Source organism: Natrix helvetica (genome assembly GCF_964273705.1).
Source record: "Natrix helvetica genome assembly, chromosome: 2".
NCBI lineage: Eukaryota > Metazoa > Chordata > Lepidosauria > Squamata > Natricidae > Natrix > Natrix helvetica.
The window spans coordinates 293,231,854-293,250,784 of NC_138552.1; the positions used below are offsets into that span (position 1 = coordinate 293,231,854).

At 42.3% G+C, this 18,931-nt stretch overlaps 1 protein-coding gene across 1 annotated transcript in view; it reads right to left on the reverse strand.

The window, feature by feature from the left end:
• YPEL2 (yippee like 2) overlaps positions 1–18,931 on the reverse strand; it is an 81,088-nt gene that overhangs the window by 33,726 nt on the left and 28,431 nt on the right. Inside the window, exon 2 of the mRNA XM_081945516.1 lies at positions 8,452–8,763. Coding sequence (XP_081801642.1) covers positions 8,452–8,568 — 117 coding nt within the window. The 5' untranslated portion in view covers positions 8,569–8,763. The remainder of the gene's footprint in view (positions 1–8,451; positions 8,764–18,931) is intronic.

Consider the following 18,931-nt stretch of genomic DNA (forward strand, 5'->3'; position numbering starts at 1 on the left):
TGTCAATACAAATATTACATTATTATCATTATCAATCATTTATTTAACAATATCCGTCATCATTTCATTTTTATTTATTTTTTGGTCTTAGTTTAACTAAATTTAACTTACTTTTTATTTAATTTTATGAGCCTTCATACATAACAGAGTTTCTAAACTTCCTTTCATGATCACCATTTAGAATTTATACCAAATTTCCTCTTATCAAAACAATACATATGTGTACATCGTTATCATTATCAATTATTTATCTAACTATATCCATTATCACTTCATTATTAACATAATGCTCTAATTTTAACTAAATTTGACTAATATTTTGTTATTAATTTCATATCTCAACCTGTGTCTTTCCAGTAATAGTGCAGTCTTATGTCTTTTGCCATTTGTGGCATTAGTCTTCTGGTTATTTCCTTAATTTTTTTTAGAAATTTTTTTATTGTTTTAATTAAACAAAAACACACAAAAAAACATTATTCATTACATCTTGTAGAAAGCATGTCGATTGGTTACAAATAAATTTCGTGCGTTACTATACATCCTTCATATTTTTAATTTACTTTTTAAAATCGAAGATCTTTATGTATTTTACCATCAATGTACCATCGTTCTCATTTACTTATAATAATTTAAATATGCTTTTATCTAGAATCATTTGCACTTGAAGCCACAACCACCTACTGGCATTCATTAGCTATTCCTATAAACCTCCAATAATTACCCTTTTATAGCATATTCCCTTTTTTTTCCAACTCACTATCTAAGGCTTATATCTAATTGCTTTCACCAATGCCAAGACATATAAAAATCATTAAACATTATCCATTAACATTTTCTTATTGTTATTATAGTTATCTAAAGAAAAAAAACAGAAAAAAAATTTTTTTGTCATTTATATCACATCTCCTCCCCTCCGACCCAAGAAAAATTACATCTTTATAATAAAGTCTAAACAAAAGTTTGTTAGTAAAGTTTATAAGTGCCCAAGAAAAATTACAACTTTATAATAAAATCTAAACAGAAATATATTAGTGAAATTGATAAATCTTTTCCCCAGGTTGCAATTTACAGTTTATATCCAAATTATTTTTACTAATTGAGATTATTACTTCATTATTATCATAATGGGTTATTAATTAACAAATAAACATTTTAAAGAACACATTTTAAAAGTGTCTAAGAAATCCTACTTATTAATCACCAAAAGTTAACTAAGTTTTGAGTTGTCAACCTTCATCATCAGCCTGTGTCTTTCCAGTAACAAAACTGTCTTATCTCTTTAGCCAGTTGTTGTGTCAATTCTCTTATAAACTTCTTTATAAAGTTTTTGAAAACTTCTCTCCGCACTTTTTTGTTTGAAAGATCTCTCATATAGTCTTGTTGCCCTTGAACTGGTATTAAAATTAACATGTCTTTGATTATCCGATGTCTTTCTAAAGCTGTTTCTCTTCTTAATTCCATCATCAAATCCATATCTTGACAGGGGGGGGTAGAGCTCCAGATCATCAAATATATAATAATAATCAGATTCACTTTTCCATGTTCCCTCCTTTCCACTTTCACTCATAGGTGCTCCATTATTAGGTTCATCTGTTATCTTGTCTTTATCTTCTTTATCTTCACTCTCTTCTTTAATTTTTGAGGCTCCAGTCCCTTCATCTTTTATTGAGCCAGACAAGAATCTATCTAACTTCTTATCAAACCTCTCAAATCCTTCCAATATCTTTAGAATTCCATCCAAAAAATCCTGGTAACTTAAGAGTTTCTTCATCTGTATATGAATGCATATTTCCCAGAAGAAAAGAAAAAGTTTAAAATCCACTGCCACTCTCGCCTTCAATATCTCTTTTATGTATAAAAATATTTTTGTTTTAAATTTGCTTAAACATAAGATCCTTTTAATTTTTTCAAAAAAAAAAGTGAGGGTTCTATCTTTTCTTTTCTTTCCCTTCCCTTGTCCAAAATATTCCACAAAGACACCTGCAAGAAAACAGTCCGTGTCCTTGAGCCGTTATCAGTCTCTACAGACAAGCTGCAAACCCTCTAGTTAGCAATGTCAACAAACTCAGAGAAAATAAAGCAAAGGATACTTTGTTTCAAAAAGAGAAAAAAACCAAGTTCTGGCTTCCGAATGGCAGATTCAACTTTCTCTTATTCGTATCAAGCTTAAGGAAAACAAAAATCTCTAAGTGTCTTTAATAAAATTTAATAAACAATAAGAGAAAGGATTATTAAAGTAAAAAAAGCACAGATTAGGAGAAAAAATCAATTCATTCACTTAAGAGGAGAAACAGGAAGCATTCCAATCACTTCAATCCCCAAAACGCTGTTACATAGAAGAGGGGAAAAAAACTTTCTAAGGTAGTCCAATAAAGATAAATTTCGCCGCTTTATTCTTTTGCTTAAAGGACTAATTTATCTTTAAAAAAATATATTTGGGCAATCATTCTCAAAGAAAAAAAATCCCACCAGCTGGACTCACTTTCACTGCCTTCTTTCCGGAGCCGTCTCCGACTTTGTCAGCCTGGGGGCTGTCTGTTTACCGCCGGCTTGGAGAACTTCCCTTGGGTCAATCAGGGACTTTGCGGTGTCCCTGAGACCAGCAAGGATTTGTCTCCCTGTCACCGTCTCTCCGGGACAATTTAGGTCCATATGGACCAGGCAGCTGGTAAAAGAATCAACTGCGGTCTCGGACTATCGAGACCGCATGTTGTGTCGTCGCAACATCTGGCTCGTTCTCATCCTTAATCAAATTTGTGTGGACTTCTCTTCGCAACTTGTTGCTTTTTACATACCTTGTAAAATCTCGAGACCCTCCGTCAGCTTCTTTAATCAGCTTATCTTTGGTTATCAGTAGTGCTTTTGTCAAAGTTTCTCTCCTTGAATCCATCAATTCTTCTCTTTTTTTCTTCTTCTATACCTTGAAATCTGGGGTAGAGCTCCTTTCCATCTATCTTCCCTTTCCATGTTCCACTACAGTTAGAACAATTAATCAGTGGAACAGAAGTTGCCTCTAGAGGTTGTGAATGCCCCAACACTGGAAAGTCTTTAAGAAGATGTTGGATAGCCATTTGTCTGAAACGGTATAGGGTTTCCTGCCTGGATATGAGGTCGGACTAGAAGATCTCCAAGGTCCCTTCCAACTGTGCTATTCCATTCCATTCCTTTCCATTCCATTGCCAATAAATATTTTATTCTATTCTGTTTCTATTCTAATCTATTCCATTCCATTATTCCATTCTATTCTATTCCATTCCATTCCATTGTCAATATTCTATTCTATTCTATCTATACTATTCTAATCTATTCCATTCCATTGTCAATAAATATTCTACTCTATTCTATTCCATTCCATTATTCTATTCTATTCTTCTATTCTATTCTATTCTAATCTATTCCATTCCATTGTCATTAAATATTCTATTCTATTCCATTATTCTATTCTATTCTATTCCATTGTCAATAAATATTCTATTCCATTCCATTCCATTAGTCTATTCTATTCCATTGTCAATAAATATTCTATTCTATTCTATTCTATTCCGTTCCGTTCCGTTCCATTCCATTCCACTGTACTCTGTATATAGGGTCTCCTGCTTGAGCAGGGGGAGGGAATGTTGGACTAGATGACCTCCAAGGTCCCTTCCAGATCTATTCTGATTGATTAAACTGGCTTGGAGAGATACAAATGGCGATCACCAGGACCACCCTCCCCCTCCCCCCGATGCTGCACCTGTCCTAACTATGTATTGGATGTCAAGAGCCTAAATTTTCATCAGGTGACTGTTGGGATGCTGCGACGGTCATAAGTGTGAAATAGGATAAGTCCCTTTTTTCAGTGCAATTGTAGCTTTGAACGGTCGCTATACAAGCAGTTGTAAATCAAGGACCACCTATAAAATGATGATGATGATGATGATGATGATGATGATGATGATGATGATGATGATGATGTAACCAGAATTCTAGCCCTCACTTTGGCTGGGTGACTTTGGGACAGTCCCTCCCTCTCAACACAGCCCACCTCACAGGTTTGTTGTTGTGGGGACACAACTAGAGGCGGGAGCACAACAAAATAAAGGCAGGATTAAAGAAAAACCAAATAAATAAATAAGCAAAAAATATTTGCAGCTAGTTCTTGACTTCTGGCCATAATTGAACCCAGAATTTCTGTCACTTGTTGTGAGACAGTTGTTAAAGTGAATTTTGCCTCATTTTACGAACTTTCTTGCCACCCTTGTTAAGTGAACCACTGCTTCCCCATTAATTTTGCTTGTCCGAAGGTCACAAAAGGGGATCACATGACCACAGGGCTCTGCAACCGTCATAAATACAAGTCATTGGCCAAGCGCCTGAATTTTTACCACGTGGGATGCTGCAATGGTCGTAAGTGTGAAAAACATATGTTTCACTTAAGTCCCTTTATTCGGTGCTGTTGTAACTTTGAACAGTCACTAAATGAACTGCTGTAAGTTGAGGACTACCTGTATTGGTCCTTCACAGGGTATGGTGTAAAAAAAAAAAAGTCAAGAGGGGGGCTACAACAATTTGATCAAAGTTGGACCTGTCTTTGGATCATACCCTTTGGGCACAGATAGTCCTCGACTTATAACCATTCGTTTAGCAACCATTTCAAGTTACAACGGCACTGAAACAAATGACTTAAGGTGTCAGGGTTACAAATAGCATCCAAAATTAAATCAGAGTCCGAGGCAAAGGATTCCTCAAAGTTCCAATTTATGAAGAGAGTCACAATGACACATCTGGGAAAACCCGAATCTGAAAGCGTCCCAGTTTTCCCCACCCAGTTGAAAGTTCAAGATCTTGCCCCCACACTTACAAGTCCATCCCATGGTCCAATCTCTCACTGCCATGCTGGCAGTTCCACCCATCCAGTTCCGGTCAGGTGCAGAGGTGCAGAGACAAAGGATGACCTTGGCTTTCTAGAAAGAATTTTGTTATGGCTACTTGTTATCTAACTCCTTACAATCCCCACCTCCCATTTTCCCACAATAGAAAATGCATAGTAGAATAACAGAAAGTGTGGAAGGCTAAAGATCCAAAAGGAATACGGCTGCAGGCCTGACATAAGGACTATTTTTCACATTTACGACCATTATAGCATTGCCGCTTGAAGACAGGCATGAAATTATGATGGTCGCAGTGTCCTGGCGTCACCTGATCCCTTTTTGCGACCTTCAGAAAAAGCAAAGTCGATGGGGAAGTCAGGTTCACTTAACCACCGTGTGACTAACTGAACAACTGCAATGATTCACTTAACAACCGCGGCAAGAAAGGTGGGGAAGCAAAGCAAACCTCCCTTAACAACCGTCTTGTATAGTAATGGAAATTTTGGGCTGAATTATTTGTAATTCAAGGACTATCCGTACCTGTAGCAATTGGTCATCAGATTGCTACAATGGTCATAAGTGTGGAAAACAAGTCATTTTTTAAAGTTCTGCTGTAACAAGGGTCGGCAAACTTAAACACTCAGAGCCATTGGGACCCGTTTCCCACCGAAAAGAAAACACCGGGAGTCACAAAGGTCCTAACCGGAAGCCCCCTGTTCAATTCTGGAGCTGACCGGAAGTTCCGTTACCCCATCATAAAGTCTCCCCCTAGAGCGGCGTCCTTTTTCCTCTACCTGTCATAACCGAAAGCCCTATCAGACGACTGGAAAACCCTCCCCTTGCCATAGAGTCTTCTCCTGGCGCACTCTGCTTCTCTCCCCTCCCCGTACCGGAAGCTCCTCTCGAAATTGTGGCGCCGACCGGTGAGGGAGCCGCAGCAGAGGAAGGAAAGAGCCACATGCCGCTCCAGGGCTGCAGTTTTCTGACCCCTGTGCTGTAACTTCAAACAGTCACTAAATGAACTGTTGTACGTCGAGGACTACCTGTGCAGGTGAGATCAGCCGAAATCTTTGTAAAGTCCAGTTACTCCAGCCTCATAAATGCTTGAAAGAAATAAACTAAACATTCCAGTTATTTCCAAAATGTCATCCCCCGAGCTCTCCCAGGGTATAAGCGCCACAATTTCACTCCACAATCACACCTTGAAGGCATTCAATGGTCCTCCACATGGAACCCACAAAGCCGCCTTTGCTCCTTTGCTTTCACCCAGGATCCAATTTGGCCAGAAAATGAAGCCACAATATGGATTTTCTTACTAATCAAACCCAGGGCTGTAGAAGCAAAATCAAATTTAAGCCATTAAAAAAAAAAATCATCCTTGCGCCTGCCAGAAACAAGGATACACAATGAACCCACAATTTTTTTTTTAAAAAAAAGTATGAAAGTTTGCAAACATTTTACTTCCCGGAACAAATCTAAGGAAACTAGATTAAAAAGCAATCCATTTACCTTCTTGAAATAGAAACTACTGATAAAATTGTTTTTATTCCCCCGACAACCCAATTTGTTAACACACACGCACAAAACCTGCACAACTCTTCTATGCAACACAGATAGTCCCCAACGTACGGCCATAATTGAGCCCAACGTTACTGTGGCTAAGCGAGACAGTCGTTAAGTCATTTTTTCGCCCCAATGTACGACCTTTCTCCCCCGCCGTTAAGTGAATCACTGCAGTTGTTAAGATAGCAACAGGTTGTTTAAGTGAATCTGGCTTCCCCTTTGACTTGACAGAAGGTCCCAAAAGGGGATCACAATGACTCTGAGACCCTGAAACCATCATTAATACGAGTCAGTTGCCAAGTATCTGAATTTTGATGACGTGATCGCGGAGATGCTGCAGCGGTCGTAAGTGTGAAAATGGCTTTTTTTTTTCAGTGCCATTGTAACTTTGAATGGTCACAAATGAACTGCCGTAGGGCAAAGACCATTGTTCTCACCCAGGCTTCCTGGGAAGCAGTCTTGGTCCCAGAAAAATCCCTTTTATTTACCCGATTGTGAATTCCTTTCATTCACAGTCCGCAAGGCTTAGCAAACAGTCTTTCCGAGGAATGTTTATCCACACGAACCTTATCTCGCTTGGAGAGCTGCCAAATAACTAGTTTCCAAACGCAGGGCAAGGCAAAACTTGGCACAGAGTCTCTTATAGTCACAAACAGAACTTTCCACTCTTGAAACGACCGAAGGAACAAATTGTTTCCTGCAAAAGCCCCCTCCCCATTCGCTCCTCTTCTGTTTCCTGTGGGAGGGGCCAATCACAACCAAGGTGTGTCTTTACTCCCACGTGGACCCTGCTTTCTTAGTTGTTGCTGTCTTCTGGCAGCTCTGCGCATGCGCACACTGGGAACAGGCTCCAGCTGTTCCTCTGCCTCACGGCTGTCTAGCTCTCTGACACAGAGCCCTCGTCTGAGTTTTCCTCACCCCCCAGGACTGGCCCCTGTTCCTCCCCCATCTCCAATATGAGTAACATTTCTGCACTAACCCTAACCCCAACCCTTAATTTATCCTTTATCTGTTTGATTGTCAGCGTTCCAAGTATCATCCAGAATTAAATCAGAGTTCACGGCAAAGCTTTCCTCAAAGTTCCAATTTATTAAGAGAGACCTGTTGGTACATCTGTGGGAAACCCGAATCTGAAGGTTCCTCCCCAACCTCCTCACTCTCTTATTCTGCTGCCAGTTCTACTGGCCCCTGGCAGGCCACAACAACTATCTGTAGTCAATTTTTTTTCAAAGAAGACCCACTGAAGAAGAGTTTTTGGAGAGAAAGAACCTTTAGGGCAGGGGTGTCCAAACTTGGGAACTTTAAGACTTGTGGACTTCAACTCCCAGAATTCCCCAGCCAGCCATGCTGGCTGGGGAATTCTGGGAGTTCAAGTCCACAAGTCTTAAAGTTCCCAAGTTTGGACACCCCTGCTTAGGGGCTGCTGTTAGCTCTGACTAACTATATTATAATTACAATTATCAAATTGCTTATTCTGGAGGAAAAGCACAGGTAAGTCCCGGAGTTACAACCATTTGTTTAGTGACCGTTTGAACTTGCAACGGCACTGAAAAAAATGACTCATGACCATTTCTCACACTTACGACCGTTGCAGCCTTCCCATGGTCCTGTGATTTACAGTTGTATGCTTGACTCACATTTATGACGGCTGCATTGTCCGTGTGTGTGTGTGTGTGTGTGTGTGAAGTGATCCCCTTTTGTGACCTTCTGACAAGCAAAGTCAAGGGGGAAACCAGATTCACTTAACAACCGTTTGACTAACTGAAAAACTGCAGTCATTCACTTAACAACTGTGGCAATCAAGAATAGAATAGAATTCGTGATTGGCCAAATGTGATTGGACACACAAGGAATGTGCAAAGGTCGTAAAATGAGGCAAAACGCACTTAACCAATGTCTCACATAGCAACATATATTTAAGGTTCGGTTTGTGGTTGCAGCTCGAGGACTATTTGTCAATGAAACTTCTGTTAATATTGTCCTGGGTGTTCAATTTCCCAGGCACTCTAGCAATCCTCCCTGCTTGAGGATGACCTACCTTTGAAATTAGTTCATCGTGGTTGGCCAGGTGAGCCCTGCAATGGATGCAGCTGTACGTGCGATGGCACGAAGGCAGGTAGGCCTGGAATGTCTTGGACCGCGTCATCTTCACCATTGGCGCCACAGAATGCTGTGTGAACTCGGAGGTGGCCCAGGAGGTCCTCCGACACGACGGGTCGCAGGGGAAACACTGGAGCACGCAGGTGAAGGCCGTGATTCGGTAGTGGGCGGGTGTGGCGCAGGCTCCACACACTGGCGATGACTTCGGGAGAACAAAAGCGGGCACGGGAGACAACCGACCCACGTTAACCTGAGCGGGAAAAAGGATAAAAACAAGAATGGGTTTTTCAAACAACAGTCAGCGCACCCATTACGTTTCAGCGCTCCAGTTCTGAGTAAGGCGTCTCAGGTTGTTGCCATGTCAGCCTTTACAGGTAGACCCAGGTAAGAGCCCCGGTGGTGAAGTGCTTAGAATACAATATTATAGACCAGTGATGGCAAATCTATGGCACGTGTGCCCAAAGTGTCATGCGAAGCCATGTCGCCCGGCATGCGCAGCCTTGCCTGTCTTATGTGTTTCTGGCACTCGTGTTCTTCGCGCGTGCAGCAGTGCCGAAAACTGGTGTGCTCATGCGCGCCGGCCAGCTGATCGTTGGGTGCACATGTGCGCTAGAACCTGGAAGTGCGGTTTTTCCGGAGCATGGTCCTGACGATCGGCATCGTTCGCCATCACTGTTAAGAGATTAACTCTGCCCACAGCCACGAAGTTCGATCCTGACTGGCTCAAGGTTGACTCATCCTTCCATCCTTCCGAGGTCGATAAAATGAGGACCCAGATTGTTGGGGAAAATATGCTGAATCTAATCCGCTTAGAGAGGGCTGTAAAGCAGTGTAAAGCGGTATATAAGTCTAATTGCTATTGCTTGGGAAGGAAGGAAGGAAATAAGGAAGGAAGGAATCTGTGGTGGCACCGTGGTTAGAATGCAACATTGCAGGCTAACTCTGCCCACAGCCACAAAGTTCGATCCTGCCCGGCTCAAGGTTGACTCAGCCTTCCATCCTTCCGAGGTTGATAAAATGAGGACTCAGATTGTTGGGGCTAATAGGCTGATTTTAAACCGCTTAGAGTGGGTTGTAAAGCACTATGAAGCGGTATATAAGTCTAAGTGCTACTGCAAAGGAAGGAAGGAAAGAGGGAGGGAGGGAGGGAGGAAGGAAGGAAGAAGAGAAAAGGAAGGAAGGAAGGAAGTCCTGGTGGCGCAGTGGTTTCAATGAAATATTGCAGGCTAACTCTGCCCACAGCCAGCAGTTTGATCCTGATTGGCTCAAGGTCAACTCATCCTTCCATCCTTCCGAGGTGAGTCAAATGAGATTATTGGGGGCAATGTCCGATTGTATAAACCACTTAGAGAGGGCTGTAAAGCACTGTGAAGTGGTATATAAGTCTAAGCGCTATTACTATTTCCTTCCTCCCTTCCTCCCTCAGTAGTTAGAATGCAATATTGCAGTCTAACTCTGCCCAGTGCTAGGAAGTTCGATCCTGACCGGCTCAAGGTTGACTCAGCCTTTCGTCTTTCCGAGGTGGGTCAAATGAGGACCCAGATTGTTGGGGTGACTCTGTAAACTGCTTAGAGAGGGCTGTAAAGCCCTATAAAGCGGTATATAAGTCTAAATACTATTCTTAGGGCTATATATTTACGATGCCTATGGTGTCCCAGGTTCACATGATTTCCCTTTTGCCACTTTCTGACAAGGAAAGCCAAGGGGGAAGCCAGATTCACTTACTGGCCAGAAGGTCGTAAAGATGAGTGACCCTGGGACACAGCAATCACATGACCCTGTGGTTGATTGCTTGGCAACTGGCATAAACTGTCATAAAGTATATGCCAGTTGCCAAGCAGTCAACTTTTGATCAACGCTGCCATGGTTGTAAATATAAACAACAATCCTAACCAACTTTTTTCGGTGCTGTTATAGTTCGAACCAGGGGTGTCCAAACTTGGGAACTTTTAAGACTTGTGGACTTCAACTGCCAAAAACGGAATGCACAGGTACAGTATAGGTGATACCATACTCAGTAGTAGTAACTGTGAAAGGGATCTTGGAGTCCTAGTGGACAACCATTTAAATATGAGCCAGCAGTGTGCAGCAGCTGCCAAAAAAGCCAACACAGTCCTAGGCTGCATCAACAGAGGGATAGAATCAAGATCACGTGAAGTGTTAATACCACTTTATAATGCCTTGGTAAGGCCACACTTGGAATACTGCATTCAGTTCTGGTCGCCACGATGTAAAAAAGATGTGGAGACTCTAGAAAGAGTGCAGAGAAGAGCAACCAAGATGATTAGGGGACTGGAGACTAAAACATATGAAGAACGGTTGCAGGAACTGGGTATGTTTAGCTTAAGAGAAAGAAGGACTAGGGGAGACATGATAGCAGTCTTCCAATATCTCGGGGGTTGCCACAAAGAAGAGGGAGTCAAACTATTCTCCAAAGCACCTGAGGGTAGAACAAGAAGCAATGGGTGGAAACTAATCAAGGAGAGAAGCAATTTAGAACTGAGGAGGAATTTCCTGACAGTGAGAACAATTAATCAGTGGAACAGAAGTTGCCTTCAGAAGTTGTGAATGCCCCAACACTGGAAGTCTTTAAGAAGATGTTGGATAGCCATCTGTCTGAAACTGTATAGGGTTTCCTGCCTAGGCAGGGGGTTGGACTAGAAGACCTCCAAGGTCCCTTCCAACTCTACTATTGTATTGTATTGTATTGTAATTCCCCATCCAGCCTGCTGGACCACCCCTCTTAAAGCAGGTGGGCTAGGGAATTCTGGGAGTTGAAGTCCACAAGTCTTAAAAGTTCCCAAGTTTGGACACCCCTGCTTTGAACGGTCACTACGCAAGTGGCTGTTAAGTCAAGCGCTCCCTTTCTTTGCCCCTTTGGAAGGGGAATCCCCAGAAACCGGATCAAGGAAAGAAGAGGGAGAAACTGACTTGCCCCTGGGCCTGGAACAATCTGATCTGCTTTTCTTTCAAAGGTGAACAAAGGATTCAATTCCAACTTGGCTGAAATTTTTCCACCGTGACACCGATCACAAGGGCTGGCTTTGCGCAACACGTTGGGCTAGGTCAAGGAAGACCCCAGGCGGTAGTTGCGCAAAATATTAAATTTGGTTCGTTTCAGCTCATTTTTTTGCTCGCTGTTGGGCGATTCTGTACTTGTGGTTTGATTACGCTTTAGGATTTTGTGGACCTTAGAAAAACGGACCAGTTTGGCCATTGTGTTTGTGAAGGAAAATAGAGGGAGGGAGGGAGGGAGGGAGGGAGGGAGGGAGAAGAAAGAGAAGGGAGGAAGGGAGGAGAAAAATGGGAAGGGAAGTTGGAAGGAAGGAAAGAAGAAGGGAAAAACAGAAAGGAAAGATGGAAGTAGGGAAGGAACGAAAGTAGTTAGAAGGATGAAGGAAGGAAAGAAGGGAGGGAGAGACAGAGGGAGGGAGGGGAGAGAAAAACAGGAGGGAAGGAGGGAGGGAAGAAAGGAAGGATGGATGCATGGAAGGTAGAGGAAGGAAGGAAAAACAGGGAGGAAAGATGGAAGGAGCAAAGGAAAGAAGGAAGGAGTGAAAGAGGAAGGGAAGAAAGGATGGATGAATGCATGGAAGGTAGAGGGAGAAAGGAAGGAAAAACAGGAAGGATAGATGGAAGGAGCAAAGGAAAGAAGGAAGGAGTGAAAGTTGAAGGGAAGAAAGGAAGGATCAGCACTAACAAGCGGTTGGAAAAAACTCTTTCAATTGCACAACAAATGGACAGACAGAACCAGAGTTTCAACTGGGAAACCGAGACCATCCTAGACCGAGACCAAGCCAGGTCCAAAAACTCTAGGGACTTTCTAGAAGCTTGGCACTCGGCCATCCACAGGCACATCGAGATAAGCAACGTTTACACACCATTCAAAACAAGACACTGTAATCAAAGGGCCAAAGAGGAAACCAAACACCAAAACTTCTCCTTCCCAGCAATCTACACTCCGCTAAGCAGAGATAGAACAGCAAAATTAACACTAGGCCATTCACCAAACTGTAAACAATATACCAAATCAAGGAAATGCCAGCTCAGACAAACAAACAAACAATAAACAACAGCTTAATCAAGGATCTATCAAGAACACGCCCACCAACATGGCTAGCCCACTTGCGTATCAAAATAAGAGTAAACCCCAACTCTCTTCAATCACTGATGATGTTACCTAGTTGGGTTATGAAATGTCTGCAAGAAAACCACCAAGCTCAGAGAATACCAAGGATCACACAGTCCTGCTCCTCCTCCACATCCCTCCTCCCTACTAGCACTGATGATGTTACCTAGCTGGGTCATGAAATGTCTGCAAGAAAACCACCAAGCTCAGAGAATACCAAGAATCACACAGTCCTCCTCCTCCTCCACATCCCTCCTCCCTTCTAGCACTGATGATGTTACCTAGCTGGGTCATGAAATGTTTGTAAAAAAGCCACCAAACTCGGAGAGCACAAAGGACCCTAATCAAAGAGGATGAGGGGCCTGGAGGCTAAAACATACGAAGAACGGTTGCAGGAACTGGGTATGTCTAGTTTAATGAAAAGAAGGACCAGGGGAGACATGATAGCAGTCTTCCAATATCTCAGGGGTTGCCACAAAGAAGAGGGAGTCTAGCTATTCTCCAAAGCAACTGAGGGTAGAACAAGAAGCAATGGGTGGAAACTAATCAAGGAGAGCAGCAACCTAGAACTAAGGAGAAATTTCCTGACAGAACAATTAATCAGTGGAACAGAAGTTGCCTCCAGAAGTTGTGAATGCTCCAACATTGGAAGTCTTTAAGAAGATGTTGGATAGCTATTTGTCTGAAATGGCATAGGGGTTCCTGCTTGAGCAGGGGGTTGGACTAGAAGACCCCCAAGGTCCCTCCCAACTCTGTTATTCTGTTCTGTTACTGCCTTATTCTATCTCTGATCATGTGCGTCCGTCCCATGGAAATCCAGAATGGTAAAGGATCTCCTGCCCTGGGCAGAAGGTTGGACTAGAAGACTTCCAAGATCCCTTCCAATACCATGTGCTACGAATTTCAGACGAGTAGACAGCCTGGATATGCAAAATTTAAAAAGAGAATTCTAAGTAGACCGTTCTTGGGGACATTGGGAATAAGAGGAGCCATAAAAATAGCTAGGACCGGCCCCCAGCCACAGATGGAAACCAGAGGTCTGGTGGCCTAAAATAGCTTATTCCAGCCCACCTTCCCAAGTTATTAGAAGCCAAGCCAAGCAGCTGTGGGCAGAGAAATGCAATGTGTGGGTATGTGGGTGGTTGTCTTTGCTTGTTTGTGAACAAACCTACATCGATCCCTCTTCAGTCGTGAAGTTCCTGAGATACTAAGAAAAAATGGTTGAAAGGAGGAAAGAAGGAAAAGGATCTACTATAGTAGAATAGAATGAACTTCGGTAAATATAGCCAAAGGTATATAGCCGATACGATGCACGGGAAATAGATTTAATACTGTGAATTGTGGATAATTAACTAAGGGAAATGTTTACCATATAAAATTAAATTTGAGGATATACGTTATTGACAGTGAAACAGAATAATAGATGGAAATGATATGTGAGATTTGGATAACTTGGCACGGCAAATGATGATATTGTTTATATATTAGGAAGAAATTAAAGTTAAGCTGGAAAATATGGACTAAGATGACTGAAGTGTGAAATGAAAAACATGATGTGAAATGAACTATACATAACAGAAGATGTAAAAGGGGAAAACCCAGACAACACTTGGTTTAAAATATGTTAAAATATGTAATAATAAACAAAAAAACATTTCAAAAAAAATCAATACAATACAATACAATAGTAGAGTTGGAAGGGACCTTGGAGGTCTTCTAGTCCAACCCCCTGCCTAGGCAGGAAACCCTATACCGTTCCAGACAAATGGCTATCCAACATCTTCTTAAAGACTTCCAGTGTTGGGACATTCACAACTTCTGGAGGCAATTTCTGTTCCACTGGTTAATTGTTCTAACTGTCAGGAAATTTCTCCTCAGTTCTAAGTTGCTTCTCTCCTTGATTAGTTTCCACCCATTGCTTCTTGTTCTACCCTCAGGTGCCTTGGAGAATAGCTTGACTCCCTCTTCTTTGTGGCAACCCCTGAGATATTGGAAGACTGCTATCCTGTCTCCCCTAGTCCTTCTTTCTATTAAACTAGACATCCCTCTTCAATCTCTCTTCAGTCCAGCTCCTTGCAAAACCAAGTCAAGGGGCATTAGGATCAAACAGAGCTGGTTTGGTTTTTCCCTCTCTTTTTAGGTGAGCGTGTGTGTGCGAGATTTCACAAAAGTATACAGGTAGTCCTCGATTTACGACCATAATAGACCACCGGCTGTTATGGTTGAATGTTGTCGTGTTATAAAGCGTGTTATAAATCATGTGATTGGACTCCAATTTTACGACAGATACTCCTTGACATACAACCGTTCGTTTAGTCACTTTTGGAAGCTACAACAGCACCGAAAAAGGGATTTGTGTCCATTTTTTCACACTTATGACCGTTGCACATTCTCAATGATGATGTGACAAAAATTTGGACGCTTGACAACTAGTTCATATTTATGATTGTTGCTGTGTCCCAGGGAGTGGAAGTCCATCCCTCTTAAAGCATTCTGGCTGGGGAATTCTGGGAGTGGAAGTCCATCCCTCTTAAAGCATTCTGGCTGGGGAATTCTGGGAGTGGAAGTCCACCCCTCTTAAAGCATTCTGGCTGGGGAATTCTGGGAGTGGAAGTCCACCCCTCTTAAAGCATTCTGGCTGGGGAATTCTGGGAGTGGAAGTCCATCCCTCTTAAAGCATTCTGGCTGGGGAATTCTGGGAGTGGAAGTCCATCCCTCTTAAAGCATTCTGGCTGGGGAATTCTGGGAGTGGAAGTCCACCCCTCTTAAAGCATCCTGGCTGGGGAATTCTGGGAGTGGAAGTCCATCCCTCTTAAAGCATTCTGGCTGGGGAATTCTGGGAGTGGAAGTCCATCCCTCTTAAAGCATCCTGGCTGGGGAATTCTGGGAGTGGAAGTCCATCCCTCTTAAAGCATTCTGGCTGGGGAATTCTGGGAGTGGAAGTCCTCCCCTCTTAAAGCATCCTGGCTGGGGAATTCTGGGAGTGGAAGTCCATCCCTCTTAAAGCATTCTGGCTGGGGAATTCTGGGAGTGGAAGTCCATCCCTCTTAAAGCATTCTGGCTGGGGAATTCTGGGAGTGGAAGTCCACCCCTCTTAAAGCATTCTGGCTGGGGAATTCTGGGAGTGGAAGTCCACCCCTCTTAAAGCATTCTGGCTGGGGAATTCTGGGAGTGGAAGTCCATCCCTCTTAAAGCATTCTGGCTGGGGAATTCTGGGAGTGGAAGTCCACCCCTCTTAAAGCATTCTGGCTGGGGAATTCTGGGAGTGGAAGTCCACCCATCTTAAAGTCTGCTGGCTGGGGGATTCTGGGAGTGGAAGTCCACCATCTTAAAGCAGGCTGGCTGGGGAATTCTGGGTGTGGAAATCCACCCCTCTTAAAGCACGCTGGCTGGGAAATTCTGGGAGTGGAAGTCCACCCCTCTTAAAGCACGCTGGCTGGGGAATTCTGGGAGTGGAAGTCCACCCCTCTTAAAGCATTCTGGCTGGGGAATTCTGGGAGTGGAAATCCACCCATCTTAAAGCATTCTGACTGGGGGATTCTGGGAGTGGAAGTCCACCCATCTTAAAGCTTGCTGGCTGGGCATTCTGGGAATTGAAGTCTAGCCCTTTTAAAATGTGGCTGGCAGGGGGATTCTGGGAGGTGAAGTCCACCCATCTGTAAGTTGCCAAGTTTGAGAAACACTGATTTAGATATTGATCAGCTTCTGGTCAGCGGAGGGGAAGGAATTAAGACTCCTGCATGCAATTGCCACAAGTTTCTGTTGCTGTGAATGTTTGTGTGTGTGTGAATACACACAAGTCCAAGTTCCTTGTGGTTTATTTTTTTCTCAGGAAAGTGCCACAGGACTGTCAATCCGTGGCATCTTTCCATGTGGCCTGATGGATGTTTTGCCGAGTGTGTCTTGAGCCAAATTCTCCACCAAATATTTTCTCTCCCCTTCGCCTGCCTTTCCAATTACGCCAGTCCTAATGGATTTTCCGAGATGTCATGTCAGCCAACACAACGTCTCAGCAAGCCATTGTTTCCCTGCCACAATTGTGTTTGCCGAGGACGACAACAGCCAGGCAAAGTTCAAACCTCAAAGGACCTGAAACGGATTCCACTTATTCCAGATCTAAGAACAATAAACCTCTTTTCCATTTGTTCTTTTCCCTTCTTTTTTTTATTTTCAAGCGAGAAGATACAACAACTGAATGTGCCTTGAAGGAAGTTTTGCAACACCGAAGAATCCAGCTTGGAAAAGTTTTAGAGGTTAAGAAATAAATAGGACCCGGGGAAATCAACAATTAAAAAACGTTGACATATGAAAATAAGCTGCTTACAGATTGTGCAACCTTCTATGGGTAGACCTCGACTTACGACCACAACTGAGCTAAGCCAGGCAGTTGTTCAGCGAGATTTGCCTCGCTTTACAGCCTTTCTTGCCATAGCTATTAAGTGAATCACTGAAGTTCTTAAGGCAGTAACTGGTTAAGTGAATCTGACTTCCCCCTAGACTTTGCTTGCCAGAAGGTCGCAAAAGGGGATCATGACACCCCCAGATGGCGCAACCGTCATAAGTACATGTCAGTTGTGTAGAAGCAAAAAAATACCGGGCAAAAATGCAAATGTGGTTGAAGAAGACGACGCAGCAACATAATGATCTAAAACCTGAACTGTTCTTGTTGGGTATCTCGTCAGAAAAATATAGTTTAAAAAATGTATATTTGATTATTCATGTAATAACTGCAGCTAGAATTGCATCTGCATCAAATTGGAAGGTTGAAGAGATCCCCAAAGATGAAAATGTGATTACAAATATACTAGAATGTGCAGAGATGAATAGATTAACACTTGCAATTAAAGGAAAAGAAGAATCTGATTATTATAATATATGGGAGCTATTCTATCAACGGTTAGAGAATAAATATGAAAATAATGCATTATAAAGTTAAATAAATTAAGAAGAGAAATGTTATAACAACAGATACGTTAAGTTTTAAGAACTAGTATTAAAATAAGATTAGATATATAATGAACATGGTGGTAAGCTTTAAGTATTATGGCACAAAAAAATTGTACCCAGACCACACACTGTTTCATGAATGATGAAATGTTTGTATTAAAAGAAAATAATTTTTGGGGGGATAAGTACATGTCAGTTGGAAACTAATCAAGGAGAGAAGCAACTTAGAACTGAGGAGAAACTTCCTGACAGTTAGAACAATTAATCCGTGGAACAGAAGTTGCCTCCAGAAGTTGTGAATACCCCAACACTGGAAGTCTTTAAGAAGATGTTGGAGAACCATTTGTCTGAAACGGTTTAGGGTTTCCTGCCTAGGCAGGGGGTTGGACTAGATAGAAGACCTCCAAAGTCCCTTCCAACTCTGCTATTGTATTATTGTATAGTTGCCAATTGTCTAAATTTTGATCACATGATTATAGGGATGCTGCAACCGTTGTAAGGGTGAAAAACGGCCCTAAGTCACTTTTTTCAGTGCCATTCTTAACTTTGAATGGTCACTCAAACGAACAGTTGCAAGTCAAGGACCACCAGTATAATGTCAACAAAAGCATCAGTTTACAGACCCAATCTTACAGTTGAAGGAACGACACTTCTGAAAGAAAGCAAGGAGAAATGCTATTTTTGCAAAACAGAACTCTCTTTTCGATATATTCAAGCTATCCTTTTAAATGAGGTTCCATGCAAAGTTTCCCTTATTGCAGAGAGTCCTCGACTTATGACGAAAATTGGAAACCAGAATTTCTGTTGCTCGTAAAGCAAGGCAGTCGGTGAGTCACACCCAATTTTACATCATTCCCCCCCCCATGGCATAGGCATAGTCCTCGACCTACGACCACAATTGAGCCCAAAACTTCTCTTCTTAAAGGAAACATTTGTTAAGTACGTTTTGCCCCATCTTACGACCTTTCTTGCCACAGTTGTTAAGTGAATCACTGCAGTTCTTAAATTAGTAATCTGTTTGTTAAGTGAATCTGGAGTCCCCTTTGACTTTGCTTATCAACCTCACGGACTTTGTGGCCGTCATAAATATGAATCAGCTGCCAAGCATCTGAAATGTGATCACTCAACCATGGAGATGCTGCTAAGGCCATAACTGTGAAAAATGGTCGTCACTTTTTTCAGTGTTGTCGTAACTTTGAACGGTCACTAAATGAACTGTTGTAAGTCGAGGACTAGCTGCAGTTAAGAACAACAGTAAATGCTAAACTGTCCTTAAGTGAATCATGTGGTCATTAAGTGAATTTGGCTTCCCCAAGAATCTGACTTGGCTTATGGGAAGTCA